The sequence below is a fragment of the Quercus suber genome, unplaced genomic scaffold (assembly GCF_002906115.3).
Source record: "Quercus suber isolate HL8 unplaced genomic scaffold, Cork oak 2.0 scaffold_448, whole genome shotgun sequence".
Taxonomy (NCBI): Eukaryota; Viridiplantae; Streptophyta; class Magnoliopsida; order Fagales; family Fagaceae; genus Quercus; species Quercus suber.
Genome location: NW_027069899.1, coordinates 461743 through 480228, shown reverse-complemented (window position 1 = coordinate 480228; position 18486 = coordinate 461743). Strand labels below are relative to the sequence as shown.

The following is an 18486-nucleotide window of genomic DNA, read 5'->3' as shown; positions in this document are numbered from 1 at the left end:
AAAGGGTATGAAACACCTTTAAACGTTTAGACTCCAATTAAAAAATTACCAATTCAATCTTTATATCAAACAATTAATGTGCGGAACATGATAACAAACTTATAACAGAATTGATAAACAATCTAAGCCAAATATAAACACATCCACAGCAGTAAATATAAGGCAAAGATAAAGGGAAGAAAGATGCAAACACACGGACAACACACGATGTGTTATTGAAGAGGAAACCGAAGTCCTCGGCGTAAAACCTCTCTGCCGCCTTCCAAGCGGTCAATAATCCACTAGAAAATGTACTTGGGATACATGAACAGCAATAGACCCTCTAAGCCTAATCTACCCAAGTACCTAAACCCTCTAAGCTTCTTGCTCCAACGTGGTTGCGCCGAACCTTTTTCTTTTCTAACTTACTGGATTCTGCTACTAGACCATAGCATCAACCAATGTATATTGGTTCCTTCCTAACTACTTCCCAAAAGCACCAAATAAACATTCTCACAGACGTGGGTGTGGTGAGATAAGGATTTGGCAAAGAACCTCTCAAGGGTATGACAATGGAGAGGAAGAGAGTAGAGAAATTTGTAGACTCTAAGGTAAAGATTGTGGATGAATCAATCTTGTTTTTCTCTAGGGTTTCTCTCAAAAAGTCTCTTTGGAAGCTCTCTCCATTTAGTGGGTATAAGGGTCTATATATAGTGGTGTGTGTTTGGAATACAAAGAGTCANCAAATGACACTCCCTTTGAATGTGAAAGTTCAAAAAAGGGTATGAAACACCTTTAAACGTTTAGACTCCAATTAAAAAATTACCAATTCAATCTTTATATCAAACAATTAATGTGCGGAACATGATAACAAACTTATAACAGAATTGATAAACAATCTAAGCCAAATATAAACACATCCACAGCAGTAAATATAAGGCAAAGATAAAGGGAAGAAAGATGCAAACACACGGACAACACACGATGTGTTATTGAAGAGGAAACCGAAGTCCTCGGCGTAAAACCTCTCTGCCGCCTTCCAAGCGGTCAATAATCCACTAGAAAATGTACTTGGGATACTTGAACAGCAATAGACCCTCCAAGCCTAATCTACCCAAGTACCTAAACCCTCTAAGCTTCTTGCTCCAACGTGGTTGCGCCGAACCTTTTTCTTTTCTAACTTACTGGATTCCGCTACTAGACCATAACATCAACCAATGTATATTGGTTCCTTCCTAACTACTTCCTAAAAGCACCAAATAAACATTCTCACAGACGTGGGTGTGGTGAGATAAGGATTTGGCAAAGAACCTCTCAAGGGTATGACAATGGAGAGGAAGAGAGTAGAGAAATTTGTAGAGACTCTAAGGTAAAGATTGTGGATGAATCAATCTTGTTTTTCTCTAGGGTTTCTCTCAAAAAGTCTCTTTGGAAGCTCTCTCCATTTAGTGGGTATAAGGGTCTATATATAGTGGTGTGTGTTTGGAATACAAAGAGTCAGTTTTTGCCAAACAAGGCTGATTGGCGGCTTGGTCTCGCGGCTGGTCTGAGTCGTGAGTTCAAGCTGCAAGATAACGGCCTGGCCAACCTGGGACTTTTGTCCTGTAGTGCGATAGTTGCGCGACCCTTCAGCTCCCCTGTGTGCTTCTCACGTGCCTGTAATTGGCGGCTTGCCAGTCACGAGTTAGCCACGAGTCCTAGCCGTGAAACTCTGCTTCTTTGCACAAATTTGACTTTTCTTCACACTCTCTTCACACACTACCCTTACAATAATCCCACCTAAATACAGTGTTACTAAGTGTTTAAATTACAAGCAAATTGGTATAGAATAAAGCCAACAAGATGGTTGATAAATTTCAACCTTAGAATCTCCCCCTTTGGCTATTCCATGACAAAACCCTAAAACAAACTCTAGACTTAACGCGTGAGTTAGGATAATTGGAAAACTCACTCACACCTAACTCTAGAATCTGTGAAGTTTTAGAACTATAAGAACAAGTAACTCCTGAAACACAACAACACAATAAGTTCATTGTATGCAGAAAACTTGTAATGCAAATGGAGCAAGCATAATGCGATCAAGCACAATGCAGTAAAGCAATAAACCATGGCAAGACCAAAAACAGGTAATCACTTCATACAAGTGATCACAATGTTCATTCACACTTGGAATGAACATCCGGACATTCAAGTTGACAAACACAAGGCAAATCACTTGAATGACCAACACTCAACCAATGCACAATATATGAAGTATGTGCATCTAGGAAAAATCTTACACGGGCACAAGAGTGACAATATTTAAAAGGAATGCATAGCATTAGGTTAGAAGTACTGATATAACTAAGCATAAAGGCTGCATAAAACATGGTACAAACCACAAAGGCCTATAAGTTGCATAGAAACAAACCCTTAAAACTTACAAAAGCAACATGGGTACAAATCACTATTAACCTTAAAAACCTACAAAGGTAAACAGGTACAAACTACATAACACTTCCCTTATCATATCACTCCCCCTATCATGATTCATAGGAGCTGTGATGAACTTGGAACATATATACTTGTAACCTGAAACACTTTCATAAAACACATTAAACCCTCAAGGTAAAGCAAGTAATAAACAGACAAGTATAATGTAACAAGTAAATTGCGATCAAGTAAACATGATGTAAAACATATGAGCAACTTGATCATACACCAAACACTAAAACAAAGTTTTCTTATTAGCTCAATGTCTTCTCCCCCTTGGTACATGCATCTCTCCTATGGAATATCTCTCCCCCAAAAATGTGCACAAGAAATAGAATTTCTCCCCCTAAGAATGTGCACAAGGGTCATATAGAAATGACCAAAACTCTCCGATGTACTCCCTAAAGTATACTCGTGTCACCAAAACTCGCAACTTGGTTTGGCTGGTTGCAAGTCGCCAAAATGAGTGGCCAAAAATTCTGACACTTGTTTTTCAACCCAGAACATGTTTAAACACTGAAAAACAATGTAAGCACTAAACATTAACACAAAGAGTGATAAAAATCACTTCCAAAAATATATAAAATGATCAAAAATATTTTTGGATTGATCCATATATAGTTAAGCACACACACGTCACATTTAAATAAGTACAATCGAACAAATGAATAAGGCATTCATTGAACATTAGGCATGTGTGTTGTGTATGTGTATCAAGTGTGGAATAGTCCTTAGTCTAGAATGAAACTTCAATGATCAATTCAATCAAGTCATACACAACTAGTACTAAGATAAGTGATCTATCTCACTTATAGAAATATGCATATATGACCTCCCACAAGAAAATGATTACACAACTTTGAAGTTTTTCATTTGGCTTCTTTACAATTCATAACATTTGATCATTTTGAATCAATATATCTTATTTTGAGATCGATACCTGAAATTTTTTTTATTTCAATTTGATGAACAAGCTTTTAGCTTTTGGGCACCATACATTTTCATAAAAGTCGCTTTCCCTTTTTCCTAGTCAAATACTAGTATGTGCGACGGCTTTTGCAGCTCATTATCTCTTTTCATTTTGAGATTTACATTTATTGAGCTCTTTAAGCAATAAAAATAAAAGAGTGGGAAGATATATGGGCACAAGTCTACACATGTATCAAGACCAACATGACTATTGACTAATCATTCATGACAAGCTTGAATATCGATTTACAACAATCACACAAAAATGTCAAGATTTTTCCCACAAAGATATAAGTGCATAAAGAACAAGATAAGTTCGTAAATGCACAAAGCCATAAGTACAAAGGTACAAGGCAAAACTCACATGTGATATGTGCTTAAAAATATACGATCAAACTTTTTGAATTTTTCACTTTTTATGTGATTTTGGACTTTTTACTCACACTAAACTGTAGCATAAAAGTAAGATCAAAAACAAAATAATGCATACAAAAAAATGCAAGATGCATAAATGCATGAAGATATGGCATCTAATGCATGAAGGGTCCTACAAAGATCGAAAGAATAAGATCAAGGACCAAAAGAGCAAAAATTCAACCAAAGGAACCCTTCCTCATCTAAACAGAACGATTGTTTGGAATGAGTGTCTCAAGAGAAGTGAGACAAGGTTTGGAAGAATGAGAACTGGAGATGCACAAAGTCAAGGAGTTAAGAGCATTAAACATTTTTTTTAACAACATGCTATTTTCACTTAAAACTAGTTTACCATTTTTAGCATAACTTCCAAGAAGCTCAAGTTTCTCTTTTCTTTTAATTCTTTTAAGAGCATGAAACTTAGAGCAATAAGGTCTTAGATGTTTAAAAGCACCACAATGATGACAAACAATGTGTTTAGGTCCACTAGGCTTTTTGGGAATGGATTTAGCAACATGGTTTTGTTCTCTCTTCAACTTATGACATTGAGGTCTATATGACCAATCACACCACAATGGTGGCAAGTTGGAACAAACTTAGATCCATCCAAAGTTTTAGGTTGAGACCTAAACAGAGGCTTTGACTTAACAACCTTTCTCTCCACCTTTTGATTTCTTTTATGTGGAGGAATGTACACCGATTTGTCCTTTGGGGTAGAACACACAATAGGCACAAAATTAGGTACCACAACATGATTACAACAAATAATTTCATCCCTTTTAACAATAGGTTCAGCACTCAAACCCTTGACATGCATCCTAAGAGATTCATTTTCACATTTTAGCTCATCAACAAGTTTGTTAGACAAAACAAGTTTAGCATCCAAGTCCATATTCAAACATTTAAACTCTTTCAGCTTTTCAACAAAATTTTCAGCAAGTTTCTTATATTTTTCAACCAATTTGTTGGATTCATTGAGCTTAGCAATCAAATCATTCTTTTCACAAAATAACTTGTTTAAATCCTTATTAAACTTCTTAGCCTTTTTCTTTAAGAGTTTGATGTTAGGAATATCAATAACATCCAAAGAATCATGTAACATAGCATCACAATCATGAGGATTCACACTCATAGAGGCATTTTCACAAACACGTGACATGTTACAATCAACACCAACCAAATCATACAAAGATGCATACAAAGCACAATCCATGGCAAATAAACACAAGGGGTCAAGGATCACACTTAGGTATTTAAACCATAATAAGTGTACCCGCTCTGATACCAATTGAAAGTTCAAAAAAGGGGTATGAAACACCTTTGAACGTTTAGACCCCAATTAAAAAATTACCAATTCAATCTTTATATCAAACAATTAATGTGCGAAATATGATAACAAGCTTATAACAAAATTGATAAACAATCTAAGTCAAATATAAACACATCCACAGCAGTAAATATAAGGCAAAGATAAAGGGAAGAAAGATGCAAATACACAGACAACACACGATGTGTTATCAAAGAGGAAACTGAAGTTCTCAGCGTAAAACCTCTCCGCCGCCCTCCAAGTGGTCAATAATCCACTAGGAAATGTAGTTAGGATACATGAACAGCAATAGACCCTCCAAGCCTAATCTACCTAGGTACCTAAGCCCTCCAAGCTTCTTGCTCCAACGAGGTTGCACCGAACATTTTTCTTTTCTAGCTTACTGGATTCCGCTACTAGACCATAGCATCAACCAATGTATATTGGTTCCTTCCTAACTACTTCCCAAAAGCACCAAATAAACATTTTCACAGAGGTGGGTGTGATGAGATAAGGATTTGGCAAAGAACCTCTCAAGGGTATGACAATGAAGAGGAAGAGAATAGAGGAATTTGTAGAGACTCTAAGGTAAAGATTGTGGATGAATCAATCTTGTTTTTCTCTAGAGTTTCTCTCAAAAATTCTCTTTGGAAGCTCTCTTAATTTAGTGGGTATAAGGGTCTATATATAGTGGTGTGAGTTTGGAATATGAAGAGTCAGTTTTCGCGAGTTCAAGCTGCAAGATAACGGTCTGGCCAACCTGGGACTTTTGTCCTGTAGTGCGACAGCTGGCGCGACCTTTCAGCTCCCCTGTGTGCTTCTCACATGCCTACAGTTGGCGGCTTGCCAGTCGCGAGTCAGCCACGAGTCCTAGCCGCGAAACTCTACTTCTTTGCACAAATTTGAGCTTTTCTTCACACTCTCTTCACACACTACCCTTACAATAATCCCACCTAAATACAGTGTTACTAAGTGTTTAAACTACAAGCAAATTGGCACGGAATAAAGCCAACAAGATGGTTGATAAATTTCAACCTTACAGAATGGACCCAAGCTTGCCAAGAAGCTTTTGATAAGCTAAAAAGCATGCTTAACACTACACCTATCTTGCAACCACCAAATTGGACTTTACCTTTTGAAATTGTACGTTTTTAGACCCCTGTAAATTAGATTGTTTAACCTAATTAATTAACCAAGTGAATACTTAGGTTTATTATTTAGATGTAGGTTAAATTAATAACAATCAAATCATGTAAAGCAGCGAAAAATATAAAGAACACAATGATATAATGACTTAGGAAAACCAAACCGGTAAAAAACCCGGGGAGGATTTAACCTAATTATCCTCAAGGTAAAAAGCAAATCCACCATGAAAGAATTGAATTTTGTACAATAGAACTTAGACCACTCTATTGCTACCTCGAGTAGAAAACTTACACCACGACCCCATGATAGTTTCGAGTCTACGGACTACTTCTTTCTTGGATTTTTAGCAAGCACAAGCACTCCCGCTTGTATATCTTTAAGCTCTTGAATCAGCAACTGAAACAATCATCAAGTTCTTGACATAGTCTTGATTCTTGATAACCCTAAGTATGTGTGAAGGCAAACACATCTAGCTCTCACAAAAGATTCACACACATAGCATAAAGAGCAACCTTTAGAGAGCTTTTAGATACAAAACCCTAAATACAAAAAAGGCACAAGAGGCACTCTAATCTCTCTCAAAAACTTATAAAAACGTTTTAGGGTTTCCTTTATATATAGGAGTGTTTTACTTGAAACCCAATACGTTTAAGTAAAGTTTGGGCTGAATTGAAATTCTGCAAAAAAAATAAATCTACAAGTGGTTCGATCAATTGAGTCTAATTTTCAATCGATCGAGCCTTGCAGATTTAGTCCAATAAATTCTACAATCACTCAATTCCCATTTTATAAATAAACATATTTTGAGCAAGCCTAAACCTAGACTCTATGTTTTGATCATGGTTTGCCAACATAATACAAATTGGAGTTCTAATACATTAGTTCCTAAATTATATGTGATGCAAGTGATTATGAGATTAGAGCTGTTTTAGGGCAAAGAAATGATAAAAAATCTCATGTAATTTATTGTGCAAGTCAGACTTTGAATGAAACTCAAATGAATTATTCTACAACTGAAAAAGAGTTACTTGTTGTGGTATTTACCTTAGATAAATTCCGTTCATATTTTCTTGGCTCTCTTGTTGTTGTTTTCACTAACCATGCAGCTTTAAAATATCTTCTTTCAAAGAAGGATGCAAAGCCAAGGTTGATTAGATGGATTCTTCGACAACAAGAATTTAATATTACCATCGAAGATAAAAAGGGAGTAGAAAATGTGGTGGCAGACCATCTTCACGCCTCACTTTTAATGAATCCAGGGATGCATTGCCCCTTAGGGATTCATTCCCTGATGAAAAATTGTTTTCAATCTCTACTTTGTCTTGGTATGCTGATATTGTCAATTTGCTTGTCACATGCCAAACACCATCTTACTAGAGTGCTCCAGATAAGAAACGCTTCATGGTTGAGGTACGCAATTTTTTCTATGATGATCCTTATTTTTTAAGTACTATCCAAGTCAAATCATTAGGAGATGTGTCCCTGATAATGAAATATTTAGTGTCATCTCCTTTTGTTATAATGAAGCTTGTGGAGGCCATTTTTCTTCAAGGAAAACCATTGCAAAGATTTTGCAATGTGGTTTTTATTGGCCTAATATGTTTAAAGACACTCATCATTTTTGCAAATCTTGTGAATCTTGTCAAAATTTGGGAGGAATAACTCGTAGAAATATAATGCATTTAAACCCAATTTTAGTTGTTGAAATTTTTGATCGTTGGGGCATAGATTTCATGGGTCCATTCCCTGCTTCTTTCGGATATCTTTACATTCTAGTGGCTGTAGATTATGTTTCAAAATGGGTTGAAGCTATTCCTTGCCAAAAGAATGATCACAAAACTGTTTTGAAATTCTTAAAAGGAAAATGTTTTGTCAAGGTTTGGCATCCCTAAAGCAATTATTAGTGATGGGGGCTTGCACTTTTGCAATCGACCTTTTGAGGCATTAATGAGAAAATATTGCATAACACACAAGGTTGCCACCCCATATCACCCACAAACAAGTGGACAAGCTGAGCTTGCCAATAGGGAGATTAAACAAATTTTGGAAAAGACAGTTTACCCAAATTGTAAAGATTGGTCTTTGAGGTTGAATGATGCACTTTGGGTGTACCGCACTGCCTATAAAAATATTCTTGGTATGTCTCCCTATAGACTTGTTTATGGTAAAGCTTGTCACTTGCCTGTGGAATTGGAACATAAATCATATTGGGTAATAAAGATGTTTAACTTTAACTTAGACAAGGCTAGTTCATTGAGAAAATTGCAACTGAATGAGTTAGAGGAAATTCGGCATGGTGCATATGAGAATTTTAGGATTTCTAAAGAAAGAATGCAGGTTTTTCATGAAAAACAAATTTTAAGGAAATCTTTTGAACCATCTCAAAAAAAGTTCTTTCGTATAATTCTAGGTTACATTTATTCCCCAAAAATTGAGATCTAGATGGACTAGACCTTTCATTGTTCAAAATGTTTTCCCCCATGGTGCCATAGAAATTGAAAATCCTAAGAATGGTAATATATTTAAGGTGAATGGACAACATCTTAAGCCATTTCTTGAGAATTTTTCACAAAAGGAGTAATCCATTAATTTGGAGGATCCCATTTATCAAGACTTGCCAAGCAATTAGCATTAGTGTTTGTGTCGTATTTTAGATTTTTTTTTTTCTTTTTATTATTTTTGTTATTTTGTTTTCTAACCCCTTTTGCAGGTGTTAAAGTTTTTTTTTTAATTATTATTATTATTCATTTATGTTATGTAAGTTTTAGGTTGGGGGGAGGAACTTGAGATTATTTGCATTTGGTTTTATTTTATGTTAAAAAAATTGGGTTGTTTTTAGTGATTTTTGTTTTTTTTTTTTTTAGTCCAATTTTCAAACAAAAAAAAAAGTGTTGCTTTAGCAAGAGTTTTAAATCAAAGTTCTTTATGCTACTTCTATCTAAAGAATTCCACTGTTTTTCATGCTCAACCATTATGCACATGCACTTTAACCACATGAACATGTTTCTTGGTTGAGAGATAGAGATGACTTTGAAAATCTTGAAAATAAAATGTAGAGACTATAACCCAAGTGAGTTCTTGAGCCATTCATTTTTTTAGAGGGTTATTTTCTTTTGATCTCATTTTTCATTTGGAAGCATATAATTTTGTTGTTGCTTAGTCTCATTATTCTTTGATTCCATTGAATGCTAAGAATTCATCAATTTTATGCCACACTTGAATATATTAAAGTTATAGATTTTGAAGAACTATCTCAATCCTTAAGAGATGATTTTAGGCCATCTTTGTTAATTTTGAGCCATTATTATTTTCTTTCTTGATACATTACCGTTAGTCACTTAGTTGAGCCTATTATTTTAGTCATTCTTTCTCAAGCCCTTTCCTAAAGTATTCCAAGAATGAATGCAATCAAATTGTCTTATTGCGGTAAATTTGTGGTGAAATAATTGGAAGAAAAGGAAGACTCACTCAAAAATAAAATAATAAAAAAAAGAGTCATAAACAAAAAAGGAAAAATGGTGCAAAAAAAAAAAGGAATGTGAAAGAGGAAGATATAGAAAATGAATTTGTTGATGAAATTTTGAAAAAAAAAAAAGTGAAAGTGAAAGTGCAATATTCAAGAAACTTGAGAGGATAAATCAATTTTCATATACTAAAAAGAAATTATCTCTCTAATTATTGTTGGGAACACTTTTTATTTTTACCTATACCTTTTGTTCTAAATTCCTCCTCTCTACCCTACATTACATCCCAATGAAAGTCCTATTTGATCTTAAGGAAGGTATGGTTTGGATCTTGACATGACTAATCAGTGTGTGGTGTAATATTCTTAGTGTTTAGCATCCTTTCATTAGACTATAAATGTCCTTTATTTTGCTTCGCCGTTCTTCATCTTATTTATATGTGAGATATTAATCTTTGTTCTACATTATTCTGTTCACATATGTTTGAGAGTGTTACACCCTTTTCGGAGTTATTTTATTTGTTGAGTGTTAGCAATTGTGAGATTTGAGTTGAAGCATAACTTTGGATAGAAATTCAAGACATGTGCTATCTTAAGACTAAGGTTGTGTTAGTGTTGGCTAAACTATTCACACACTAAGTATTGACGGCATGTGAAATGTCTTTGGTGGTTGTCAGTATTTTGACCTTTGATTAGCTATTTCTACTAAAGTAATAATTTTTTGTTATTTTGTGTCTTTGTCTCGAATTGCTTAAATTTCTAAGGACTAGCAATGAGTTAGTTGGTGAGTGTGATAATAGCTTAATTTTGTATATTTATATTATTATTAGAAAGCATTATCATACTTATTTTGAGTTAATTCATGCATTTTTATAGTTGTTTTTAGAATAATTTTGAATAATCAATTTTGTACTTAATTGAATTTTAATGCGTGAATTTGTCTTTTGTAGGATAATGAAATTAAATAAGTGGATTTGTGCATAGAAGAAAGGTAATGGATTTTACTTTTACAAGGGCCATGATGAAGTCAAAGAAGGCCAACCCAATTAAATTCAAGTCCAATTGGAGCTAGAAATTAAAGGAAATTTGCAACAAATCCAAATCCAATTCGGATTAAGATTCCAGCCTACGCACTAGTTAGTATTTGAAGCATAGCTTTCGGCTCAGATGTCCAATCGAGATGATTCAAGTTGGGCTGGAAAGATAACTTAAAGGGCTACAACTTTGTAGTTTACCAAAAGTCATAATTCTGAAGCTAAATGAGCCAAAAATGTCGGTTAAGTAAAGACTAAAAACCTGGGATTTTCTCCAAACGGGAATTCAACTTATAATATGATTCCTTAACCTATTTAAAAGCTCTTTAGGGCAAAATTCAGAGGAGCTTCCTTAGAACATAATTTAGATTTTCTTAAAGTTTCTTTATAGCTTTTAGAGTTTTATTTGTATTATGGCTTGCTAGAAGCCTTGCTAAAGTAAGGGGTGAAACCCAACCATTTATTGGTATGTTTTTAACAATTATTTTATGGTTTTAATGCTTATGTTATTATGTTTTTGATTGATTTGCTCATCTAGAAAAGTGTTTAGTTTTGTATAATTCTTTGATTTATCGTAGACTCCGGGCACGTTAAATGCTTAGTATTCCCTGTGAACTAATTCACTAGTTTTTTTTTTTTGCCTTAAATCAATCAATTTCATAAAACATCTTTAGAAAATTAATTCTTGAATTTTTATTATTAAATCTAATAGGCCAAAAATGTATTGACCCATTTGGAAAATCAATTAATTAATTACCCAAGTGAATTAATTAAGTCAATTTAACATCCAATAACATGGTAGCACAAAGAAATTACTAAATAAATAAATGCAGCGAAATTAAATTTGATACAAGTGATTTGTTTACGAATGGAGAAAACCACTGAGGCAAAACCCCACTGGGTGAATTTAAGGTCACCACTCTCGAGAATTCACTATTATAAAAAAACAAGCGGTTACAAGTAAAAGGAATCTCAGTATCTAATACCAACCTATAGTTGAACCTTTACCCTAATACCCAATTGGACTTATGTTGTAGCGGTAATCTCTCCATTCAATACACGACTCCCAGTACGTGATTAACCAATGATGCACGAATCCCAATACGTGACTAACACACTAACTTAAGAAGGATTGTTGACTGCAAATTTCTTCAATTCATCAACAATGAAGATCAGGAAGCTCCTTGGTCACAAAACCCTTGGCGTAAAGACGCAGTAGTTTCTACAGAGAATATGATGATTTAGAGCAAATTCTGCTTCCCGTCACAATATGCATGGATTATTCTTTTGCAACACATTGCATCACTTATGACGGCTCTTAAAATAATCATTATATATGTCTAGAATTGTGAGAAAAGAAACCCTACACAAATACTTAAGGATATGCGTGTAATAAGATCTGGAATTTCTGATTTCGTAATTCTCGACAGATATAGCTTATGTCAAGTTTTAGTAGTAATTCTCGATAGAAAGGATTCTGTCAAGACTTCTATTGAGCTTAATGAGTGGCACATTCTTCACTTGTTTCTTGGTCAGATTTGCATGACTTCAATACTAAATATGAATACTTGTTTCTTGAAGTACTAAACTTATCCTAGAACTGTCCAATTACAAGTAAAGTGTGTTTTGTTAAAAAATTAGCCAATTACATCAAATATGTCCCTAACAAAATTATCCGACTAAGATCATCGTTCGTATGAATTTTAGTTGAGTTATAAAATAAATATTGTTAAGACTACCAATAGATGAGTTGTGTGTGGATCTCTAAACTTTAGCGCCTTAATATATTGTTGTTTTTTCTCAATTTAAATTAACTTTCTAAACCATCAAATATCTCTTCAATTAAATTTTATTATTTTATTTTTATTCTCTTGTAGTTTGGTAATCAATTCCCTTTTTCCTTGTGGATTCGACCTCGGACTTACCGAGTTATTACTTCGCGATAATCCTGCACTTGGGAGCATTATTTAGGTCGCAGCAAGTTTTTGGCGCCGTTGTCGGGAATTAGGCGATTAGAGAAGCATTCCACTTCGTTTGGAGAGGTTTTTGGCATTAAATTTTTCACATATTTGATGAAGGTGAGGGAGTTGGTGGATGTAGCTATAGGTCAGTAGGACAGAGCAAAACTAGCATTTTGGCTCGAAAGACATACATGTGATGACATTCTACGAATACCTTTAAATAACCTGCATGGCAATAATGTACTCATCTGGAAGGAGAACAAGGCCCAGAGATTTACGATCAAAACACTGTATGGTGTGGTGCAGAGACTGCTCATCCCTCCAGGTGGGGACCATTCTATGGCTAGTGTGAATGGATGGGTCTGGAAATCGGTGTGGGCGCTCAATACTCCTCTAAAGGTAAGGAATTTCCTATGGAGGGTGTTAGAAATACTGAATGATTGTATTGTATTTCTTGATGAAAGAATGTACATAGATGCCTTTATATATGAGGCATATGTGTGCAATATAAGTAAATATGTGTGCTATACAAGTAACCTAACTGGGCCCAAAGCCCACAACACTATACATGTTAACAGCCCCCCTCAAACTCAAGGTGGATGTGAGACCAACTTGAGGTTGTCAACCAAAGTACGAAGGCGTCCCTTAGGATGTGACTTGGTGAAGATATCTGCAAGTTGATCTTTAGAGTAGAGTGAGATCAGCTTGAGAGCACCATGGACAAGATGAAAACGGATAAAATGACAATCGATCTCAATGTGTTTAGTCCTGGTTTGTTCTAATATCTTGCCAACCCGCGACAACTTACACAGAAAAAAGTTGCATGTAGAGCCTGTCTGTGTGGTGTGCCACCAACATAGAGAACCCGTATGCCATGCTCTTTGGGAATGCCCCTTGGCTTATAATTTGTGGGGACTGGTCAGTGGTAAGATTCAGAAAAGCAATGCCCATGCAACATATTTTTTCCTTTTGACGCGAAGCATGTTGGAGAGGCTACCAAAAGACGAGATGGAGCGATGGACGATGATTGCATGGGCAATATAGAGGTCATGTAACAAGTTTTGTTTTAAGGACTTCCAGCCTAGACCTGAAGCTATCCTTTGCGAGGCTGCGTCCATTCTGCATGAATATCTACATTCTGCATGAATATCAAAAGTTAGTGGCAAACCAACGGACACATTAGCTGTTGAAGGGATGGGCGTAATGATGGTTTCTTGTTTCTTTCTTTGTCCTGGGTGTCAGGCTAGTATGTATAGCCTAGGAGCACATCAGGACCCTTACTAACCTTTTTGTACTTTTTATTTCATTATTTTAATACAAATTTTACATTTTGAGTCAAAAAAACATGACCAAAAAAAAAAATATATATATATATATATTAAACTGGCCCATAACTTATTTTAATAATTTTTTCTTTCTAAGAAGCCGTCTCCATAGCCTAAATTAATGGGCTATTTTATAAACCTTGAAGGCCCAAATTAAGGACGCACACTGGGTTGTTCTCCACTTCTCCTCCAACATCTTCTGGAGAAGTGGTAGGCTGGTAGCTGTAAATATGTGCAAATTCTGAATAGAGAGTGGCTTTATCATATAATAGATATGCCAAGTAATTTGAATTTAGATCTCTGTATAGTCGAGAAAAACACAAGGAGTTGCTACCTTTGACTAAGGTCCTCAGAAGTGGATCGCAGATGGGACTCCGGACTGGGATCAAATGAAAGCAATAACAAATCTATTTGAAAAACAAATTGAAATAAAGGCTCATTCATTCAAAAATGCCTCGAGAGGAACATGTCTTTGCTTATAACAAGGGTTTAATAATCTAAAATTGGCTGCAAAGGTTGCCAATGCACTTACATAACCGCAACAAATAGGCCCAGTAGCCCATTTCTAAGGCCTTGACCCTGATCCATAGTCAATCAATTTGGTCCAATCCCAAAAGCCTCATTTTATACCCAAGACCTCTTCCCAAATATTTGACCTATGCATGATGTATCATTGATTAAATTCATTCCCGAGTCTTCCTTAAGAAAAAAACAAACATAGAGGATAAAGTATACATTACATCTTCTAAGAAGTTGAACCCAAAATTCAGTTTTTTTCTTTTTAAGGCCAAACAAGCTTCATAAGAAAAAATTTTGGGCTTTGAACCCAAATTCAGTTGTTGGCACAACATTATGAACTAGAGAGATTAATTTGATGTTTACAATTTAGAGCATTGATGTAAAAAAAAAAAAAATTATTTTACATTCTCAACACACTATTTTACAGACATATTTAACAGTACACTCAATATCCCATATTTTTATTTTTATATATGATCTAATAAAATAATATAAACTCTGCAATCAAATAATTTAAAAAAACTTGTTTCTCTCTCCTCTTTCCTCTCTCTTTCCTCTCTTCCTTTTTGTCTCTCTCCACTAATATATTTTCCTCTAATATATATATTTTTTATGTTTACAGTATTTTAAAAAAAAAATATGTTTACAGTATATTTAAGAACTCACCATTCGCAGTTGCTAAAAAAATAAACTTGATTTTTGGGTGTTGATTAGGAAAATAACAATCGATGGTTTTTACAAACCCTAATTTACCTAAGGAGTAAAGGTAGCTCTCAAATCTGAACCAATATTTCAACGTTAGTCAGTGGGCACAACAGAATCATCAAAACAAAATCGTGTAAAACTAATACTAAAAATTAAAAGTCACCCTTAATTTACATCTGGATCACTAGCAAAAAAGAAAAAAAGCTAAAAAGACTATAATATTATAAACAATTACATATCATAGATCTCTCTACATCGAGGGAGATTTAAAGCGAAAAAAAAAAAAAAAGTGATATCTGTATGTTACTGAACCACCAAATGTCTGGCACAAACAGTGCAAGAAAACTTGCGCTTGGTTCTGAAATAGAGAGGTAGAAAACAGAACCTCCACTGGGTCTCAACATCCAAGGCTTGTATCATTCCTCCACAGTATGGACACACCCCTGGTGCTGGTTGCCTAGCCAAAACCCTCTCATCTTGATCGCACACAAACACAAAACACATCTTTCTTTCTGTCTTTAGATTTCTTTTGGCTGACAGAATTCAGAAAAATAAAATAAAAATTGAAGTTTAGCGTAAAGACTAGGTTGATTGCTGTTTGGACTGGAGGATCGAATTTTTTTTATATTGTTGTTGTCACGCGTGTGTATATGCTGGCGTTGTAGATATGTTTAAAGTTTGGGGTTTTTGGGAGTCTAGAACAATTTAGCTGGTTCTGGGACTCAGATTGCCTATCTGGAAGCGCGTTTCTGGATCCTTCTGAGGTTCTAAACTACTCCAAATTCACACTTAGGTTTTTTAAGGGTCTAATATATGCTCTAGTCAATTTTTAATAAACAATTTTACAAAAAAGCCAAGAACCTTATTTCTCTCTATTAGCACTTCCTGGTTTTCTAACAAACACGGTCCAAAATCCAAATCCAATTACAAGAGCAGGGGAGCCCATTTGGGTTGGCTGAGTTCATTCTAGCTTTGGGAATATACAATACTTAACAACGATGACTATAGCCCATAGGCAGCTTTTTCTTGAGCCCATCTCAAGTTCAATATAGCTAGTAAGACTATGTTTTTACTTTTTAGCTCTTGTGGCATGAAGGCCCAAACGCCACTCTCTTGGGCTTAACAATCTTATTCCAACTGACCAAATGGAGTCTACCATTTTCATCTAATCTTTATATAAGAGCATTCACATTCGGTATTCTATATACCATATTTTGGTATATTTTAGCTTCAAGGCATAAAAATAGAGCATTACCCGATCTTGCAAAATCTTATAATTGTAAAAAAAAATTGCAATTGTGCTACAATGTCATCCTAAATGTATGATTACACTGTAGTACAATTGTAAACGAAAATACTATAATTTATTGATTTCTCTTTTGTTTTCTCTCATTCTGACTCTCACTTCCTCTCTCTATGTCTCTCACAGCTCCACCCTCCTCACTCCTCTCTCACATCTCTCTCTCGTTCAAAGCTTGTACCAGAGCTGGGTTTTGGATTTTGGATCAGCGTGGATCAGTGGAGATTGAAGATCATGGTGGCGTGGGTTTGGATTGGTGGGCTGGGATCGGTTGATGGTGGGTTTGGATTGGTTGATCAATGGGTTTGAATCGGTGGATTTGTTGATTGGTGGGTGGATCAGTAAACACACTAATGGTGGCTCCAATGGATCGGTGATGGATCGGTGGGTTGATCGTCGGTAGCCCTGATGGTGGCTCTGATGGTGATTTTTTTTAAATGGGTTTGCTAGGATATGTGGGGTTTTGGTTTGGTTTGAATTGATGGTTTGATGGTTTTTTTTTTTTTTTTTTAATGTGGTTTTGGTTTTGGTTTGATGGTTTGGTGGGTGGTGCTGGGATATATGGAGGTGGTTTGAATTGATGGTTTGATGGTTTTTTTTTTTTTTTTTTAATGTGGTTTTGGTTTTGGTTTGATGGTTTGGTGGGTGGTGCTGGGATATATGGAGGTGACAGTGTGTTGGTGGGTGGCATTTTTTTTTTTATCTGTTGTGGCCAATGCTAGAGGTAGAGGGAGAAAGAGAGGAAAATGATAGAAGAGAGAGAAATAGTAAAAAAAGAATATTTAAATAAACTAGGAAAAAAATAGAGTTTAAGATATTACAGGTGTTGTAAAATGGTATGATATAAATGATCAAATAAATTTTGATATAGTAAAATAGAATTTTTATTTTTTTTTATTTTTTTTAGATGCAGAATGTGAATGCTCTTAAGTAGTGGAGTAGCATTTATTGGACTGAAAGTAAGAGAAAAGTTATGTCCATAATTTTTTTATTAAACTTTCATAACAAATCCTAAGTGATAGGGTATTATTGATAATTATAGATAAGCAAAAAAGTAATTTAAGTTGTGAATTTAAATTTGAACTAATAACAACTTACTACTTATAATTTGTTGTAAAAATGATGTGAAAATATTGTAAGCATAGCTCTCTCTCTCTCTCATATATTTCATATTTCTATCGGGTCCGGCTCCCCTCCCGTTTTCTCCATTTTTTATTTTGATGAATGACACGTGGCAAAGAAGTAATCTAACGATTGGAAAAACGCCAACACAATATCTCTCTATTTTTCTAATCTTCTTTCCCTCCCCTCTCCTCTTCTCTCTGCAAAATAGAAGCTTTATTCAACACAGGATTCCAAAGGAAATCAAATCCAGTACCTCTCTTCTCTAGATCTTTACCCAAAAAGACAAGATTTAAAAAGAAGAAAAAAAAAACTGCTGCGAAAATCATTGTTAATATAACAATATAAAAATCCGAAGACAATACCATTATCAATTTATTTGAACCATATAGACATAATATAGATCACAAAACTACATAGCAGAAGCACTATGCCCAACCTCCAACGGCAAACAGTCCCAATTAGGATTTTGACGCCTCTTATCACCAACTGCAGACCCATCCACACTGACGAGCCATAGTGTGATTTGCTTTGAAATCTGGTTTTGAATCATAGCTTGCAGTGTGGGTTGCGTTTACAGTTGCCCAGTGACAACGGTAATGTTGTAGAGAGGAGGACAGCCAAAGGATGAAATTAAGATGAGAAAAATTGAGAAATTGAGTTTGTGTTTTTCTAATTCTTGAGTTGGTTTTTTTCTTCTTTAATTCTTATCTTTCTGGGTAAAAGATCTAGAGAAGAGAGGTACTGGATCTGATTCGTTGGATTTGATTT

At 35.0% G+C, this 18486-nt stretch overlaps 1 protein-coding gene across 1 annotated transcript; it reads right to left on the bottom strand.

The window, feature by feature from the left end:
* Positions 1–15408: 15408 nt before the first annotated feature.
* On the bottom strand, positions 15409–16088 carry LOC136062741 (uncharacterized). Its single transcript, XM_065762220.1, has one exon. The coding sequence runs from the start codon at positions 15795–15797 to the stop codon at positions 15597–15599; it is 201 nt and encodes a 66-aa protein (XP_065618292.1). The 5' UTR covers positions 15798–16088; the 3' UTR covers positions 15409–15596.
* Between the last annotated feature and the right edge of the window lie 2398 nt (positions 16089–18486).